At 32.1% G+C, this 20,452-nt stretch overlaps 3 protein-coding genes and 1 long non-coding RNA gene across 4 annotated transcripts; 2 read left to right on the top strand and 2 right to left on the bottom strand.

The window, feature by feature from the left end:
- Positions 1 to 900: 900 nt before the first annotated feature.
- LOC121119639 (uncharacterized) lies at positions 901 to 1,920 on the bottom strand. Its single transcript, XM_040714361.2, has 2 exons — positions 1,696 to 1,920; positions 901 to 1,639 (listed from the first exon to the last, which is right to left on the bottom strand). The coding sequence occupies exons 1-2, from the start codon at positions 1,809 to 1,811 to the stop codon at positions 1,258 to 1,260; spliced, it is 498 nt and encodes a 165-aa protein (XP_040570295.1). The 5' UTR covers positions 1,812 to 1,920; the 3' UTR covers positions 901 to 1,257.
- An 86-nt stretch (positions 1,921 to 2,006) lies between these two features.
- LOC121119637 (uncharacterized) lies at positions 2,007 to 4,167 on the top strand. Its single transcript, XM_040714359.2, has 4 exons — positions 2,007 to 2,466; positions 2,538 to 2,794; positions 2,851 to 3,062; positions 3,131 to 4,167. The coding sequence occupies exons 1-4, from the start codon at positions 2,347 to 2,349 to the stop codon at positions 3,913 to 3,915; spliced, it is 1,374 nt and encodes a 457-aa protein (XP_040570293.1). The 5' UTR covers positions 2,007 to 2,346; the 3' UTR covers positions 3,916 to 4,167.
- Positions 3,874 to 10,804, bottom strand: LOC121119640 (uncharacterized). The gene is made up of 3 exons (XR_005864801.2): positions 10,518 to 10,804; positions 5,164 to 5,496; positions 3,874 to 4,847 (listed from the first exon to the last, which is right to left on the bottom strand). It is a non-coding gene; the product is annotated as an uncharacterized lncRNA (long non-coding RNA).
- On the top strand, positions 5,685 to 15,691 carry LOC121119638 (alpha-tocopherol transfer protein). The gene is made up of 5 exons (XM_040714360.2): positions 5,685 to 5,835; positions 13,050 to 13,345; positions 14,735 to 14,960; positions 15,021 to 15,196; positions 15,253 to 15,691. The coding sequence occupies exons 2-5, from the start codon at positions 13,148 to 13,150 to the stop codon at positions 15,529 to 15,531; spliced, it is 879 nt and encodes a 292-aa protein (XP_040570294.1). The 5' UTR covers positions 5,685 to 5,835; positions 13,050 to 13,147; the 3' UTR covers positions 15,532 to 15,691.
- The last annotated feature ends 4,761 nt before the right edge of the window (positions 15,692 to 20,452 follow it).

Here is a 20,452-nt window from a genome sequence, read left to right as displayed (position 1 = left end):
TGCATTTGTCATTATTATTTAATTGCTGAGTAGTAAACATCCTTTCCTAAATAGATTCAATTATATTCAAAACCTGTTTGAACGTTCGTGAGTGCTTATAAAATACGGAGCGTAACCCTGAGGATTTGTTGCGGAGATATAATTGTAACTCCTTGTTGGACTCAAGAGTAGAATTGGGGATCGACACCAGAGTAATACTAGCAAACGTGATTGTTTATATCCATTCGTCCCTTTTCACAGTTGATTATAGCTGATCTTATGAAACGCCATGAGCATTATTCTTTCTCTCCCCCCAAAAAATCTTCAAATTGTTGAGTTACCATGTTGATTTTCTGTTTTTTTTTTTTTAACATGCCAGTTCCACACAGGATTTTCACATTTGCCAATGTCTATCCCCAATTCTACTCTGATCCCAACTAGGACTTACAATTATAACTCTCCAACGAATCCTCAGGGTTACGCTCCGTCTTTTATGAGCACACACGAGTCAGGTTTTGAATATAATTGAATCTATTTAGATGCTCCCTACTTAGGAATTAAATAATAATGACAACTGCTAAGGAAAAGAAAATTACTTCTTTATATTACAAATTAACGGGCTGGCTAAAAAACAGACCGGATTTACATCATTAGAAATATATAGAGTATTTTGTTGTCAGCTGTCGATGTGTCTGCTTCTTTTTCCCGAATTACAACATTCCTGAACAATTGTTCCATAGTTTGGCAGAGTTGGACTACTACCAACTTATTTATGTCCTTACCTGTTTTGTTTTTAAGAAAACCCACATGATACAATAAAGGTAACGACGTAACAAACGTACGTACAGCTAGAAAGAGGGAGGGAGAAAGGAAGAGAGAATGAGACCTAATTAAAGTAGACTAAATAAAAAGAAGTTTGGCTAGGTTAGTTAATCACCTATATTATATTTGGCTAATATAAAATGGAGAAATCTGAACTAGCATGAATAAATTATGTATAAATATAGAATATTAAAATATGAAAGACTATTTCAATTAAAAAATAAAGTTCATTAGCTACCTATAAACTAGGGATAAATTTGACATAGTAATAAATCAATAACAATAAACAGGGAACAGCACAAACTTTCTTTGAAATACCAGAATATGAACTAAACTGTCGTCATGATTGTGTTAAATCTTTTTTCTTTCCCTGAAGATCCCTTAAAGTTGTATATATAAATATTATATATAAATATAAAATATGATAAAATAGGACATGAATAAATAAATAATAAATTAATCACAGCTTGTAATAGGCCATAATGAGGATATGGGCTGGCGATTCTCACATGAGGTTGCTTCTTCTGTAGGTGTGGATGCTGGAGAGGAAACGGGACTAAGAGATCCTCCTGTACTTTTTTTTGGATTTCCAATAGGCAATAAAGCCTCTGATAGCGCAAGTTGCTTAGCAATTCCTTCGTCATGAAGGAAATTGCAGCGTGGTCCGTATGCACAATACCCAGAGATCCAATACTTCTGACAAAGCTTAGTCTTGTACTTGGTGTTCCTCACCACATCTCGAAGATCCGTCCTACCATGAGCAAACTGACACTGCTCACCGTAAATACATCGAGACCGCTCTTTGAAGTTTCGACACATCTCAGTCTTATATCGACTACTACAAAATGAGTACATCCATGCGAAATTAATTCACATATTTTTATTTCATTTTACCTCGAATTTCTGCCTCCTTCTGCGCTCGAAGGTTGCAAGAGATCCGTTCCTGTCCAATGCTGTGAAGAGGTCGTCGATGACACAGAGGGAAGTCTGCTTATGCTTGATTTAATCATACCAAAAATTTAGTAATAAAAATGCGTAACACAAATTAAAATTTGGCGAGTCAAGAGTAAAAATCGACCAGAGCCCTTGACTTCCTCAATGAAAACTAAATCCTTTGAAGTCCTCTCATACACATCTACATTCTACTTGATTAACCTGATCCCTTTCATAAACATGATTCAGTTCCTTAGCAAGAACCTCACTCCTCGCTTCAAGCCATATCTCATAATATCTGTATGCTACCCAAGTTCATTTTTCCTCTTAATTCGACTTTTACGTTGAAATATGAGGACTTTAATTGTAATCTGACGTATAGTGGGTAGTCATGATTCCACTAGAGTTCGACTTAGATGAGGATTTTGTTTGGACCCTCATGAGAGTAAGTACTTTTGAAACTCTCAGATCCTCTTGAAAAGACGTCTTCAAGAACAAAAAAATAAAAGAATCAGACGAGGATGAGCTGAGCAGTCGTTGGAGATTTTTCATGAGGTGTTTTTATCATAGTTTTTGTAGTTTTTTAAAATAAAGTTTTAAATATTTGAAATAATGTATTCGAATCCGATTTTGAAAGCTTTAAAAACACGTAGTTTGGGCCCAGCTTTTATGTCAGATGATGTTATCACCGTTTCATCTCATGAATCAGCTCAAGCATCTCTCCAATCATCGGTAAATAAATACATATTAAGGCCTAGGATATTGTGTTTTTGATAATAGAAATTATGAATTACTGTTCATAGAATAAGCCTGGAGAGAAGGAAGTAGGAGGACGATCCTCCAATAAGGCGCGTTGGTGTAACCCGAGTGATACTTCTTCTCGACAGACAACAACAGATCCTTCTAATAATAGGAAGGAAAGATCTCTTAAATCTGTTGAAGAGTGGTTGTGGGATGCTCGATCTGGAGAGTCCACTCTTGCCAATGAAATTTGTGATGAACTCATTTTAAAAACAAAAATGAAGGAAAATGATAATTCCAAACCTCTATTCGATCTTAGGTAGGTTGATGCTTATCTCCTTTCTTTCAGGTTACCTAATTCTTGGTTGTTTGCAGTAAAAAGGAATTTGCAATGACAGCGACATTTGCAACGAAATCTCAAGCCCCTTCTCAACAATCGTCCTCACTTTGGGAAGATAAAAAGTGCTCTGAAGGCGGTGATGACTCTAAATGTTCGCCATTTGACGGTAAATTAATGGATGCAGCTGAAAATAATAGGAGGGAAGGAAGAAGAGACATTCCAATTCATAGGGGATTGGGAGCCTTAGGTACGTATTTTTTAAACTAGTCAAAAAGTGGTATAAACTATACTCTCCGTGATTGTCTTTCTACATAGGATCTACACTCGACGAGGTGAGTCCAGCTTTTAAGTCATTTATCGATCGTTTTAAAGCTGGATCTACTTTAAGTATGGTGGAAGAGTCTGAATTGATGCGAGATCCCATGCGCTCCTTCCCGGATCAATATAGTGCAAGCTGTCCAATGGAGTATTTGTATCCAAATTTGGATAATATTACTTGTGATATATCTGCACAATCCTCAGAAAGTTTTTGGAATAAAACATATTCCTGGTATCAAAATGAGGATGAAGACGTACGACGAAAACGAGAGTTGGAAGATGAAGGATGTATAAAAAACTACGAGGATTCAGTCAAAATTTTTAGAACTAGACAAGCCCATGAAAACTTTGAAATACCATCCTCAATATTTGAGCAACCCCCTCTATTTGATGAAGCATTCCTGGCTCCTGGAACAAGAGATAACTCCACACTAATCGAAAAAACTCAGGAAATAGAAGAGGAGGACGTTCTCATAATTAATAATCCTGATGAGGAAGAAACAGATTCCAATGATGATAAGAGCTCTGGTTATGTTGGGAGTGAGGAAAGGAGTCGGAGTGCATCTGGTTCGAGAGCATCTTCGTCAATTAAAGATGAAACTCAGCAGATAACATACATTTCAACTAAATTGTATAGACAAGCTTTAGGAAGGAAAAGGAGATATACTTCTACTCCCCATTGTAGCCCCAATACGTCATATGAATCCCTTCTTTCAACTTTAATGCCTCCTCCACCCCCACCCGGACCAAATATATCCATTATCGAGGAGCCAATATATTGATAATGAGGATAGCATAATCTCTTTGAAAGTTTTTAAATCATTCACTATAATAGTATCGATATATTGTATACTATCCCATAACACATATCATATCATATTTTAAAAAACAAATCAAAAAAATACTATTCAAAATTTGTGGTTCATAGTTTTTAAATTTTTTTTCATTTTTTCATTTTATAATGAAATATTGTTTTTTAAAAATCATAATTTATTAATTTATATCTAATCACAGAATACATTTATACACTGAAATGAAGCTTGTCTTAATTAAGAATAATTGGAATTTAACATTATTTTCCAAATTTATTTAGTTCTTTTTGAATTACATTGATATAAACTCATAAAACCCATCCGTTTATAAAGCGAGTTATAGGTACCTATTAATTATATATTATGTCGATGTTAGTTAATAATGATATAGTGTACTGTACATTAATTTTCTAATGAGTAACCCAAATTTGGATATAGAACATATTTTAGAGATTTAAAGACATATGTTTTATATCTATAAAAAATCTTATTTTTCCAATCATTTTAATGAAATGGTGAAATAATGCTTTGTATTTTGATGTCAAAATAAGACCTGGACTTCGGACCTTCTTGATGCTCCTTAAAGAACAAAGTGTAGAGCGTAACGTCAGTATTGTTGATGGTGGCCATTTTTAGAGCCTAAACAACTAAGTTTTATAACAATGAAACACATTTTTTCATTAATATATAAAGGAAAATGGTGAACAATTGGAAGTCAAAATGGGACCAACAAATAAAAGGACCTAAACCTTACTATCTCAAAAATCTATCCATCTAATGCCTAATTTTGTTATATATTAGAAATATGCGAGGTTATTTCCTTATCGGTCTAGCGGTTCAAGCAGTTCCGGTCTTTTAAATATGGTCGGCGTGGGATTTTTAATCTTACTACGTGACATAATCTGAAATTAGAAAATTGAGGTAAATTAAAAGGTTAAGAGTCGTTACCCTATAAACAGGGTAGTCAATTGGTTATGGCAGCTGTCATATATGGGTCTCCACTAAATAATATTTTTACAAATTTCACTTAATATAAAACTACTTGGTCCATATCAATTACGTCCCTATAATATGCCATATATATAGTTACATAGTTTGCAATGAATTAAGTCCCTTGTTAATATCAACTGCCTGTTATAAGATTTTGAATTACAACTATAAAGAGGAGAACCTTCAACATAAGTATTAACATAAGGGTAGGGAAAATATTATAGTTACCTGCTCTAACGATCACCGGTTATAAGTGTATATAAAACCTCATTGAAAAATCAGATATACTCATAAAAGACTGAGAGTAAACTTGCAGATTTGTTGTGGAGTTATAATTGTAAGTTCTTGTTGGACTCAGAGTTGAATTGGGGATCGACATCGGAGTAATTTTTGCCAATGTCCATGTTTATATCCTTCTCCCCCTCCTTCCTTGTCACAGCTGATTATAGCTAATCTCCTCTATAACATTCTTCAAATTGTCATTACTACCAATGTTCGTAAGCTTGATTGCAGCTTCGTATTTATACATATTTGATGTTAGTCTTTGAACATTGAATTAGCCTATAAATATAGAGTAACAACTAGGACATTTCACTCTCAAATACCTTAATCATACTACATAGTCTTCAATATTCAAAATATGTTATCTAAGTAAAATGGAATAGTATAAAGTACTTCAATGTATACATAAGTACAATGTACATAATAAAATAAGCACTGATATTTAAAAAACAAACACAGTAATTACAATTAAACATCTTCACTCCGCAATAAATGCGAGTGTGGGGATTCCTACCACTGACAACGCTCAGTTTTTAACAATAGATCCTTGAGTAAAGAACAATTTATTAATACAATTTATCTAGTAACGTCATAAGTAACTTGGATATAAAACATTGGGTAAGTACATTGATAGAAAAATACCATTTTTTATGCAAAGAAGCAAAAACAAGATATCATATGATATAGAGTTGTAAATCCTTAGCTTTTTGGGAATTTTTTTTTTTTTGTAGGCAATCTGAACAGTGTTTATATTATACAAAGATGTTATACTTATTTTTTCATTCGAAAGGAAATAGCATCAAAGTAGTGTGGAATCGTTCGTAGGACTGATAGCCTAATCAGTCCTTCCTCCCCATTTTCCAGCCCCCTATATTCTATCAAGCAACCTTTCCTCCAAAAAGAAACAAAAAAAAGGTCAGATATCATCTGGTAGTTACTCAAATAAGTCAATCATACCATATGCCTATATGTATGTTTCATAATATTAAAATCCTACGTTGTATTTTATTCGATAATGTACTACCATATTGGTTTTTAATATTTTATTTAAAGCTTAGCTATACATTTTTATTTCTATATGATAGCCAAAATTTCGTTATGAAAATAATAAGATGGTCAATATATAATATATATGCGATCAACAAGAAATTGTATTCGTGTTCTTTTGGTAACGGAGCTTATTACTTCGTTTATTTATCATAAATAATACATTATGAAATACCCATCAAGTATCAAGTCAGAGGAGAGGAGGGATCGCCAGCTGGCAACAAAGTACATAGGGCATTTGTGTGTTATCAAAGTAACTGCATTCCTTCAATCCTAACTATTTTTATAGTTATTCTTCATTCATAGCTAGGATTGAATAATATAAAAACGAAGAGAATAATAAATGATACCTTGAACTTATAATCATAAGTTCCAAGGGTAATAAAAATACAAGGCTATACCATAACGTGGGTAAGGCAGATGTTTGACTTCCACCACGCTTTTAATATTGACGTCATAGACTATGAGTGGTGGCGTGTTTTATCAAAATTTGTCTTTCTTTTCCAGGAGCCGGTACAATACATCAGATTGAAAATTCCAGCAAGTCCGATTGCATGATGGTCCAACCTTGTATTTCTATTAACCTTGATAAGTTCTAGGCACAACGCTCCTACATAAACTTCAACTATCTTGTCTCTTGAAAGAAGTTATGTTCAACAGCTGTAGCTTCCATAAAAGACCGATGAGGATCGGTCCTAGAACTGACAAATTTTATTAGAATCGGACTTATAGGACTGTAGAAAATTATTTATTAAGTTATCTTGAATCCAATTCCTACAAAATGTATCTTATCATACAAAAATCAAGTAATATGAAGGATTTTATTTAAAAGTTAATGTTGTTTTCACATTTTTTTCAATTGCTTCATATTATAGCTAAAAATAAAGAATAAATCATATTACAACTTAAAAAGATTTTTTTATCTAACGACAAGTCAATTTTGATTGATATTTATAGGTTAACTTTTTATCTTTTTTATAGAATATTCAATAAATAAGCAATGTCAGGGTGGGTGACAATTTTTTCAGAAATTTAGTATAATTACGTCGATTATTTGACTAATTTTAATAATTAATTACTATTTAAGAGGCAAGGAGATTAAATCCAATTTAGATATACCTCATATCCAATGTAGTTGATTAATATTTATTAGAGTTTGATTTAATCAAAACGACTAATTTATATTTAATTTTGAAACTTTTTCATGCAACTATTTTTACTGCTTATTTAGTAAATATTTCATAAGAAAATTAAAAGTGAAATTTTAAAAAATCTGAAACGACCTTTTTATTGACAACAATTTCTTTTTAATTTGTAATATAAGATATAGATATAATATAAAACAATTGGAAAAAAAATATATAAGCGGCCAAATTCTAATTTATTTTGGTATGAAGAAACACTGTATTTAAGAAAAATTAATAAATATTTTATTTTTTTAGTACTGGAATGTCTTTATCAATGGTTATTACCTTTAATTTTCATCTATATAATTCATTTTACGTCGAAATATGTCCTGAATCGTAATTATACTCTAAAACGCGATTTCAACAAAAATGTTTAAAGACCAAACCAATTGGGCTTAAAGGTTTTAATGTTCATTTTCGTTTTCAACGAGTTCAATAAGAAAAATAAATATAGGTTTATCCTTTGGGCGTACCAAGAACGTTTTTTTGTTGTTGTTGTTGATGATAAAAGCTTTGGAGAATAAAAAACACTGTTGAGGCTAGTCTTGTGGTTATCTTTATTTAGGACTGAAGACTGCAGTCCCTTGCAGCTCAGTCCGGTCCAGTTAACTCCTACACATCAGTTCTTAAAACTTTATAAAGTTCGGTCCTTAATAACGTCCCTCAACTTAATTTCTTTTTTGTTGAGTTAGTTCTAATACTGACGGTCCTAGGAACCGACAGTCTTAAGAACAGGTCCCAAAGACTGACGAGATCATTCCTAAGACTGTACTAAACCAAATAATGAAGGCCCAACAAAACACTAGTACAGGTTCAAAATAAAAAAAGTATCACACTCGTCTGACGTCATATTTTTACAATTATAGTAATGATAGATAGTTGTTATTCTCCCAAACATGTCTCAAATTTGTCAGGGTTATCATGTTAATTTTCTGGGTTTCTTTAATACCGAAAATACTTACGATTTACAACTCTAAACATGAAGCTACTTAGATCTGTCTTGTTAGCTGGGACTCAATTCCATACAATTATAATGTATTCATAACTTTTCATGTGGTTGATGTACGTGTATGTATTTTATATATAATTATTAATTGATTCAAGATGAAAAAATCTCTATGTCCAAAAAAGTTTCCTTTTTAGAAACCAAATTGTATTTGTACCTGGCAAGGCCGACTATTGAAATAATAATTCTCTTCATTTTTATGTACAGAAAACCAATTCCGCAATAATTTTTCTTTAATTATAATTATGTTTAATTTTAATTATGTTTTTTTACACATCTCTATTAGGCAATACAAGCAATTAAATGCGCAATATGTCTTAATCTCATAGAGATAAAATACATAGAGCTCTTTGAGCAAAAGCAATATAAACTTTTTGAAGCCGAAAGTTATTTGACCAAAATAATGGAAAATATAATTATTTATACATCAATTATTGAAGATCTTGATTGGAATCCGATCCTATATTTCTATCAAAACTGAGGAGATAATGAAATTTAAAATAAAGTGAAGATTGAACATAAGAATATTTGAAGCGCCCTCTTTGTTATTAATACAAAAATTTATTTTACTACAGGGTTCGGAATCAAAACGTGGACTGAATGACTGATTTTAGAAAAATGTCAATCATTTTATTTTTTGATAAATAATTTTGAAATTTTTTTAAACAAAACTTTGAGACGCGACCTTTGTGAACATGTTCACTCAATATGGCCGCCCTTAGTAGCAATCACCCACTTGACCTTCTCTGGTGATCCCCCAAGCCAACGGTCATTCTGACGTTTGTAGACCTAGTGAAAATCTTCTCGTCAGAGAAATTTTTTACTGTGGATACATTTGCCTTCAACTTTCTTGCACCTCTGCAGTCTCCTTTCCTTCAGATTGTCCGTCAACAGGTGGCGTGGGTTCCTAGTGTAAGAGGACAATCCCAAGTCCTCCTTCACAGCCCTCCTGATTGTCCCCTCGTCGACGTCAAACTCGCTAGAGAGGCGATTCATGGATTTTGTGGGGTTGTTCTTGATCTTCTTCTTCAGGTCCCCTAGAAACTCAGAATCCCTTTTCAAGTTGTGGACCCTACTTTCTTCTTTCCTTAAGAGGTATTTTCTATCCTTTTTTTATCTTGACCACCTTGAAAATGAGGCTGCTTGAGCACTTTACAATGTCCATAATATCTGCCACCTCAATTTTGACATCCAGAAGGTCTGAGATCATCTGCCTTTTTACTTCTTGCTCACTCATGATGAAAGATTTGAGAAAGATTTATTAATGTTTACTTATGCAAAAAGGACAGGAGATTCGAAATATGTAGGAAAAAATCACAAAACCTATCTAGTTTAATAACATAATTAGCATTAATTAGCAGTCCACGTTTTGCTTCCAAACCATGTACAATTTGAATGTTTTGGTCAACTACGACGGCATCATTTACTTTTTGACATCATAACTCCATTTTTTTATTTCTATTCTTAATCTTTATTCTTTTCATTGCCTACATATAATTCTACTATTGTAAATTTATTAGGAATGTATCAGTCCCAAAATTTGATGTCCTGTCCAGTCAGGTAAAAAGTTTTAACGAGACGTCCAAATTGGACGCAAAAGCGTCCCATAAAAGAATTTATGATGAATGTCGTCATAATAAATCAATCCTCTGTAATTTTAATAAGCCTAATATATACTTTAATTAGTCTAAAATGAAGAATCATAGCAAAATGTTACTATGTTTTAAAGATACTTAATGTTTTAATAAACTAATTATAATCGTACAACGGGATACTTTACTATAAAAGAGGGGAAAACTAGAATGAGTGCAAAACCTCTACCTTAAACTGAATTGAGTTATGTATCTCAATTAGTTAGGATTTCTGTTACCTTGACCTCTCAATATTTAATATTTTTTTACTCTGACCATTTATAATTTGCGTATCAAGTTTGATCTAAATCAATCGGCAACTTTTGACGTAATTCTGGTAACTAATCACAAAGAATGGGGGAACAAATTGCATTAAACTTCGTTGGTGGAGGTAATTATGCCTTTTAATGGGTATTTTAAAATGTTCACCTTTTTTTAGGATCAATGAGTAGGACGAGACGGGAAGTGGCACAGGACCGATTTTAAGTCCCACATTTACATTCAATCTAAGTATAACACCATCACTAGTTCGTGAAAGACCGTTGAAGAATGTTTGAGAGGAGAGCAGCTTAGAAGCTGCTGTTATTCAATAAGCTATGAGTTTCTAAGAATGAAAGAAATTTAAAAAAATCCCATTCCCCATTAAAATTTGGGACCGATTTGAATTCCAATATTCCAATCCTAAATTTTATCAATATAATTGATTCTGAGTTAATTTTGATAAGTATAATCATTTATTTAAAAAAAAAATGTCAATATGTCTTTATGTAGCTCCTTTGACAACAGTCAAAATAATAAGGGATTTGTAAACATGAAAATACACGTAATTATTAAGCTTTTGATAAGATAAAAAAAAGTTCCAATATTCCTTCAAAACATACTTATCATAAATCATTAATTCCAATATTATAAAGTAGTGAATATAAATGATTTTCTATTATATCTATTGTGGCGGGTTAACACAAAAACAGTCTTGAATAAAAATAAAATAAAGAATAAATGTCCAATTTATCATTTTTCTATCATACATTGAGAAGTTGAAATAAGTGCATTTTTAAGTGTCGATAGTACAATTTGCTTTTACAAGTTACAACATGTAGAAGTAATGGAAAGGAGTTAATTTTTACACACCGAATGCGCTGATTTTTTACTAGCATTGCCATACAATTTTACTTTTTAAAGACTTTTTCACGACAAGTAGCACGGTTATTTACTGAAGAACAGATATTTCACTCAGTTCCCTTAACGAAACATCCTTTTAGATTGAAGGAAAAAAGAGTTAATGTTATTATCAATACCCAGGAATAAATCTTCCATTAATTAATCAGATAGCCCAGTATTTTATAGTCATAATCGATTAATTGTATGCTTAGTATGCATTTTGCCGTAAAGAGTTTATATGCCCTAGAACAGGGTCGGCAACCTATGGCAAGTGTGCCAATTCTGGCACGCGGAGATTTATTCACTGACACGTGCAAATTAGAACATATTCCCATAGTTTGTGTTGTTTGTTTTACCATTATTGTTGGTAGTGGTACACTTGTTGATCATAATTGTTGAAGTTGACACTCCATGTCTAAGAGGGTTGCCTACCCCTGCTCTAGAAGAATGTAAACTTTTGTTTTGAGATTTTTCATTTGATATGAAAAGTAATTTAGACCCGACATGGCCTTTTTTCACATCACTTATAAATTTGTAGTTTGGAGGATAATTTAAGTGATATTTACGGCACCTCCAAATGAATAATCAAAATCACTTGTTCATCTAAATTAACTATAAATATTTTTGCAAGAATACAAATTTTCATAATCCAGACTTAATTTTGAGAAGAATCATTCTTGCTTGTTTTTGTCTTGACAGGTCAAAAATATAAGCATTGTATGAACTTAAGCCATCACAAAGAATATTTATAGGTAACTAGCGATGGTATCCGACACGGAGTTATTAGTCGTTGCTTTAATAATCTAGAAAATAACCCCCCAAGAAATACTATGCCTAACTCTCCGTTTTTCAACGGGCACACTCATACGTAGTTACTCAATACCTCGATATTATCTCGGCAAGAGTAAAATAATAATAATACCAGTTGAGAAAATAAAAAACACCTGATCTGATAAGCTAGGGAGTACTTTAGTTTCTCCAACACTATCTGGCTTAGCTTTGGGTACACACGCTCGTTGTTAATTATGAGAAAGGATGTCATTTTTGTAATGCGTGGACTCTTCTTTTTTTCCTTTTTTTTAATTCGTTATTTAACATGCCATCGTACTATTAATTTCTCCCTTTGATGTAAGCATTCTCGGCGATCTTAGGTGTAAATTGATTTAAAAACGCACAATAAAATAAATATATATGAATTTTAATATAACTACAATATTTCCCCCCCACTAATACTATTTTAAACTTAAAAGGTTCTCCTATTTACAAAAGTAATTCATTTTCATCGGTTGAAGATCGTGCTCTTTTATTTGTTACATAAAAATATTTTTTTTTTTATCTTAATTGTCATCATTAATCCTTTATTTTTCAAGAGAGAAAAATAATTTTAGAATAATCAATAGTGCGTGAAAGACGAAGATTAACTCTAAGAATGTTTTGTAGAGTCGTAAGTGTGAGTCCTTCCTGGACTTCGACTAGAACAGAAGATCGATGATTTATAAGGAGTGGGATTTTTGTTTATTTCCCATTTCTCACGACTGATGGGAGCTGATCTTATAAAACGTCATGACAGCTAATCTGTTCTACTCCCAAACATTATTCAAATTGTCAGAGTAAACAAGTTAATTTATTTTTAAACATTTTTTCTTTACAAAAATGACATCCTTGAATATGGGTTGACCTAAACGCCTGCAAGGTTTCATTCATTTTTTCAAGCCGTTTTTATAAAACTCTATACATTTATAGATTTTCTTTTCTTTTTTATATGACACGCACACTCAATTGTCTTGTTTTATTTCTTAGATCCAGTTTCTACGTAGTCCAAAGATACATTCAAAAATATCTGTACGACGTATATTCATGCACGCATACATTTAAATATAGAAGATTATGAGTTTAAAATGAATAATTCTAAGAAGAGAGAGTGTGTTATAGACAAATTTGATGCTGGGCATCCATTTTCAGATAAAGTATTTGCACCAGACGAAGAATGGATCAACAAGGAACTTGAAATATTTGGGCAAAATTTGAATGAAGAATTAATTGAAGCTTTTCGGAAAGAACTCAAATCGCATGGCTACACTGTTCAACATACAAAAGTAGAGTCTTAGTAAACTATACTTTGAATTTTGAGGATCTAAGCGATCTAATTTTTTTTTTATAAGAAATTTCAAGAAAATTTCTGGCTTTAGCTATTATTATCTCGATTTTATGAGTTTAGACTATATTTGATTTGAATTTTTACTGGCTTGGACCCATTCAACCTTTTTCTCTTTGTTCGTTCATTTTTTTTTAAACGAAATGAATACCACGTAATCCATTATGGTTGCCTTTAAAATAAATTAAGGCACCCCGATAAACGAAATTACAGAAGAGTCGGATAGTTTTATACTTATTTTATCTTAATATAAGTCGAGTAAAATATATACAGAAGAAATGAATATTCCTTTTTAATAAGTTTTTAAATGTTTATCCTTAATTTAAAAAATTGAAATGTGATAATAAAGAAAATGGATTTATAAATTATTTATTTTTTAGTATTTTTGACTTGAGTCAAAAGAGCTTTTGAACTCGAAAGGAGTTTGTACCATCTTGGGAGGCTACAATTTTATACCCACAGTATGAAATGAAACATAAAACTTAATCTATTTTTATAATATTTCATAAATACTCAGGAATTATTGATATAAAAATAAAAAGTATCTTTAATGTTTCAACTTTATTTTGAAAATTATGCTTGAAAAAGACTTTAAATTGTTTCCTTTCAGAAAAAATATGTTATCTATGACGCTTACAAAACCTGCAATCAGAGTATGAGTTACTTTGTGATTTGTATTGTTTGTCCCTTGATAGGATTTATATACTCAATTAATAACTAAAGTTATGATGGAATCAACAAAGTTATATAAAATATGTTATTACATAATTATTACTCTATTAAAAAGTAATTTATTTCATTACTTATTACTTCTTTAGCAAAGTAATATTGTTATTTAAAAGAAAAGTAATGTTATTACAGTATACTAACTAACTACATCGTTAGTTTTATTGTATTTTGCAGCCTATCTTCCTAAAAGAAATTGAACAAAGGCTCAAAAATAGTTGGTACTTGGCCAATTCTTCCAACTATAAAATTATTATTCAATAATAGTTGATAATTGTTCACAACAGAGTAGGTACTAATTCATATCCAACCAATAAATGTTAAGAACCCAGATTAAAGGAAAAGACGAAGAAATATTAACAGCTAACAATCCAATACAGTATACATTTTTGTGTTCGTGCGCAGTGCTTACTTTTCAACATCGTTTAGAACACATGGATTAAAACAGAAATAATATAGCTAAAGCCAGAAATCATGGAGATCTAATTTCATTTAAAAATGATATTTGGCAAATTTTTCAAGAACCATAATAATCCTTCATGTAATTACATATCCATTTATGATCTTATTGTTGTGTTTTTTTTTGGTTTTGGTTTTTTCATAGAATGTTTGTGCAATGTTTCTCCGTGCTGGTTCGATGGATCTACAAACCGCAATGGATCTATTAAAAACCTACTTACAAAACAAAGTCAATTGTAAGCACTACTTTGTGAAGGACAGTCCTTCACATTTAAAAATCATATTGGATGAAAAAATACATATGATGTTATCCCATAGAGATCCTGATGGACGAAGAGTTTTCTTGATTAGACCAGGACTCTGGGAAACAAGTAAAATGAGAGCTACTAATTGTTAGGGTTGAAAAAAAACTTGGTTTTATTTTCTTACAGACAAATTGAGTCTAAGTGACTTGTATTGTGTTTCAGCAATGATGTGTGATCTTATTGCAACAGAACCACGCACACAAATTGCAGGAGCTCTAGTAATAATGGATGGAGACGGCTTTGGTTTTAGTCATTTAAAAAATCTTGGATTACAAGATGCGAAAAATATTGCTTCATTCATGGTAATATGTACAATCGAATAAATTTTTTTTTTCTATCATGTGTTATTATTTTATAGGATTGCTTTCCACTATGGTTTCGAGGTATTCACATAGTTCGTCAACCCCGTGTGTTCAATATGGCGTATAATATAGTATATCCTTTTTTGAATGAGAACGCAAGAAATGTCATTCATTTCCACGGACAGAATTTGAAATCCCTACACGAATATGTGGATCCCAGAATTTTACCCTCTGAATACGGTGGCTTAGGAGGCCCGTTTGATAATAAGGATGTGTCACTTACTCTTAAGGAATTGGAAACATATTTTAGAGATATAAAGACATGGAAGCTATAGTGCTTTCATGTAACGTCAGCATTGTTGTTGTGGAGCAACTAAGCTCTATAACAATATCAAACCCTTTCTTCATTTGTATTATGGAAAATAGTGAAGTATTTATGTGTACAGTCTTATTTCCATATTGTAGATAATAAATTAACTATTACAATGGAAAAAATAAGATATTTTTCTACTATTCTCCTATTTTTTCCGTCCCTAATCGATCAAAAAAAGAATAATAATAGTTGTATAAATCTAGCCATTTCATAGGAATTTTCAGTACGTATCAGTTTGATTTAATTCAATTATCGCTTATCATCATTGTCATCAAGTAGTGTTCAATGCAGCTGTAAGTCTTTTTTATTCTTAAAGACATTTGATAAAGTTTAATCATCTATTGCAAATTTGATAATTTTACGTAGTAAAAATATATCTAACTTTATACTTTCTTCATTCCTAAGCTAGGGTTGACGAATATAAAAAGGAAGAAAATAATGAAGTATAGCTAGAATAATACTTTCTAGGCACAACCTCATACTAAAAACTTCGGTGTGCGGTAAAATGATTGTGGTAAAAAGGTTCCACTTCTATCCAGGCATGTTTCTTCATCATTCAAAAGTTTTATTTTCCGAATATAATATAAATTTCAAAGAAATTGCATACGATATTATAGTCTTGCAATGAAATTACTCACAATCATATTGCTTCATGATGATATTACTCACAACTTTTTTGTCTCATAATGACAATGTACTCAACGATATTACCCCAACGTTTTTATCACTAATCTTTTTACCATAATCATTTTACAGTGAACAAAAAACTTTGGGTATATCGTCTTTTTGAAAGAGATTATGCTGAACTAATGAATAGTGATGTATAAAACAATTGCTGTATATATGTAAAAATAAAAGAAAACGAAATGAACATGGTATGCCTGATACTTAGAAGGTGAGCAGCAGCTTAGCTGTCAATACGTTTAATGGGATTAGCTCCAAGTAATAGAGAGGAAATAAAAACAAACCTACTTCTTATATAGCCAGTACATATAGGCTGTAATTACTCCGAAGTCCATCCTCAATTCTACTCCGAGTACAGCAAAGTCTTACACATCATTGTTACTAAATACTATCTTTCTTTCATGAGTAAAAGCATAAGTCATTACTTTACACTGAGATGTTCTCTTCACAAGAATGAAATAATAATGATAGTATCTTTGGAAAGTAAAAACGCCTGTTTAGATTGCCAACTAGAAAAATCCACTCCCGCTTTCTAGGACATATTTTATACATCTCTTACGATTAACTCCCAAAAATGGTGTCACCCTCCATTATGATGGAATTTATGACATCAGTAAAAATGTTCTATAGCAGGATTCTCTAACGTTTTTTGTCCCACAGACCGGTTTCATACTAAAAAATGAGGGCAATTGACACCCAAGAGCCATAAGCCCGACCTACCTATTTAGATAAGATATTTTTTTAAGTTCAAACTATCAAACATCATTTGCACTGCCCTGAAATGCAAATCTCATTTTATAAAATTACCAAGACCATAGAGATAGAAAAATATAGAGGTGTGAAGGATTTTTACTTTGGACACATGGCTTAGTTATTCAGACATTGAATAAATATTCTGACCTTGCCAAGTATAATTCAGGTATTGTATTTGGTCAACGAGTAGATATTATTTTAAAATCTGGAGAGAAAAATCAGTCTATTATTATATGGCAGTTTCAGCAAAATACTATCCTCAAAGTCTGGGAAATTATTTATTTCCCCTTATCACATAAAACACTCATATAATATATGTTTAGTGTGGAATGAAACTGAAGGAATTTTTCTAATTAATTATTCATGATCACTATATGTAATTATGTTCCACTTTTTAACAATTACTTGTTCTTTAATAACTGAAGTGACGAAGTAACACAATCTAGGTATGTTGCAAAAGAGGGAGTACTCGAATCTTTTTTCTCCCCCCGTATTAAAATGCTTGAACAGCTGATCGAAAAGAAGTTTCGTGACCCATAAACGCCATAAATATGTACATCTTTAAATAATAAATTTGATGACTTTTTCTTAGAGACATTACAAAAAATTTACTCTAATAATGTTACAGAGGGTTTAAACTATATTGGCATTGCAAAAATTCAAGAAAAAGATTCAATATACAGCTTCATTTAATAACTTAAAATTACCTCAGAATTGTCTTCGACGTTTTGGGTCAAAAATTACCCTTCTAATTTATAGATAATTTTTTTAAACGTAACAAATACGTTCCTCTGATAGGCAAGGGCACTTAAATAAAAGGAATAACTAAAATAAATATTTATACTCAACTATGTAGACTGTCTAAACTCCATTCACTTCCTTCTGCTAAAAATGGAACTCCTCCAAAACCTGAAGACAGGAGTGTTAAACAAGGATATACAATTGTATATACACTTCTTTTCTTGTGAAATAAGAAGTTAATACAGGTAAACTTATATAATTTCTTACATTTCACTTCAATTTTTAGATATATTATTGTAATCTCCAACGTTGTTTAATAGAAACACCCCAAAAATAAAATAACAATAACTATATTTACATATATAAAATTCTCTATTGTATAATAATGTTTCTCTAAATGTATTTATATATTAAAATTATTTTCTTTACATTTTTTGATTACTTTTTGTATTTTGACCATTAAAATCCTATTAAATAGAGTGTAAAGGGAAATTATAAAAAGTTGAATTAACCGCCACCTCCTCTGCTAAATCAAATTCCTCTTCCAATAGGCACATTTTTTAAATATTAATGGATCAGAGTAAAGGTTTAATTCTTTAGATCAGAGGTGCAGCAAGTTTTTTGATGCCAATGTATCTATCAATCATACCCCCTCTCTTTTTTTTCCAATAAGGAGGCCGACCAGTTCCTTGGAAGTTGGATCCCGGTCCTTTGGGTCTTTCTTCTTCCGGATGATTCGTTCTTTTGGGCTGTGGTTCATCTTCCGAAAATTTTATTTTTTGGAACTTAATCCCTTTAATGGCGTTATTATGGGGCCTTTCCACCTTAGCCACCTCTAAAATGGCCTTCACAGAATCCTTGGATAGCAGGAATTTCAGATATATCAAACATTATACACTTTTTCAAGGAGTCTTTCATGGGATGGAGAAGAGCCTGGATCTTATAGATCCTAAAGCTGGTTTCAACCCTTCGCTGGCACTGAAGGAAGTCCCAAAGCTCCATTTCTCCGTGGAAAGATCGGTCTTGAACAAAGGATTCAATTTGTTTACTTCTTTATATGCCTCCATGATGGGCCGAAGACTTAGACTGTTGGCTCTCTGAATTTTGGTCATAGTCTCATAAACAAAATTTCCCTCCAGCCTTCTTAATTCAGTATTAGCTGCGACCGGCATCCTGACTTTCTTTCCCAAGAAGGATATGAACAATGAATTAAGTAAAATTGCAGTACAGTACTTGACTCATTCGCGAGGGAACAGGAAATGTTTCAACAAAATGCTTGAAATAATAATACCTCTAGCGGACAGAAAAAGTAAATTCAAACCAAGATATTTTTTTCGCTAAAAATAATGTTAGTCTTCGCTGCACTACTTAGTTTAATGCTTTAGTTCAACGTTGAACAATTATTTCCGTTCTGTATTCCAATAATAAAGTAGCACTATATACATTGTACGACAGTAAATCACGACTTCCACTTCGATAGTGTCAGGGAGGCCTCATTGGAGAATTAAAATTCAAAAAATTTCAACACAAAAATTCCGTTAATATTAGTGCCCAAAGAGCAACAATTTACTTATGCACTCAATAAGCACGCATAATATCTCCCTTTTTATTATTATAATTGCACTTCACTGCATAAGTTATTTTCAAAAATAAAAATATAACTACGTAATCAATGTTGAAAATCCAGTGTTCATGGGCATGTTAAAAAAAGAAACCAAAAATCAACGTGGTACGCCTGAGAATTCGAACAATGTTTAGGAGGAGAACAATGATAATAATCATGACGTTTGATTAGATCAGCTGTGACTACGAAGGAAGGAGAAACTGATATAAACAAGGACATTTGCTATAATTACTCCGATGTCGATCCCCAATTCTACTCTGAGCCCAACAAGGACTTACAATTATAACTCTACAACAAATCCTCAGTGTCTTTTTATGAGCACACACGAATGATCAATTCAGGTTTGATTATAATTAGGAAAGGATGTTCAGTACTCAAAAATTAAATAATAATAACGACTGCTAAGAAAAACAAAATTTCTTCTTTCTATTACCAATTACAAATTAACGGGCCAACTAAAAAAATAAAACACCACCAGATTTACATCATTATTTATACGTTTACACGCAGGATAGTGTAATAGCTCGGCTTTAGACGAGACTACAGGTAGATTCGGACGTTACTTATTTTCTTATGTACCCGAAGCATGAGGACTTGGACTCAGAACCAGAAAGCCCTGCAGCATGTGGACTCGGACTTTACCTGAACACTGAAAAGGTGGACTCAATATTTACTATTTAGAATGAGTAACTCTATGGAGTATGGGGTGTTGTTCATTGACAGGACTGTAGAGTGGATGCATAATAACTTCCTATCCGAGCTCCAAGATCTTCGTACGTGTCATCAAAGATGTTTGCGGCTTGGCGTTGTCTTGATGTTGTCTTGTTGTCTCCTATTCACCAATGCTGCCTACTTTTATAGATCACCAGCTTCGAAAAGTCGAGTTATTCACAGTAGAGGGCAGAATTGAGCGGGGAAAAAATTGATCGACCCCCTGTGTGCAACACGAACCGAAAAAGTATTGCCCGTATACATCGCAAATTTTCTTTGTCGCTTCGACGCGGTTTTCCCTTTGAGGTAGTAAAAATGTAAAATATGGCAAATATCTTCCTTTGAAACACAAATACTCGACGCACGATAA

Source organism: Lepeophtheirus salmonis, chromosome 6, assembly GCF_016086655.4.
Source record: "Lepeophtheirus salmonis chromosome 6, UVic_Lsal_1.4, whole genome shotgun sequence".
NCBI lineage: Eukaryota > Metazoa > Arthropoda > Copepoda > Siphonostomatoida > Caligidae > Lepeophtheirus > Lepeophtheirus salmonis.
The sequence above is the reverse complement of the archived record's forward strand: the minus strand, read 5'-3'. Positions and strand labels throughout refer to the sequence as shown.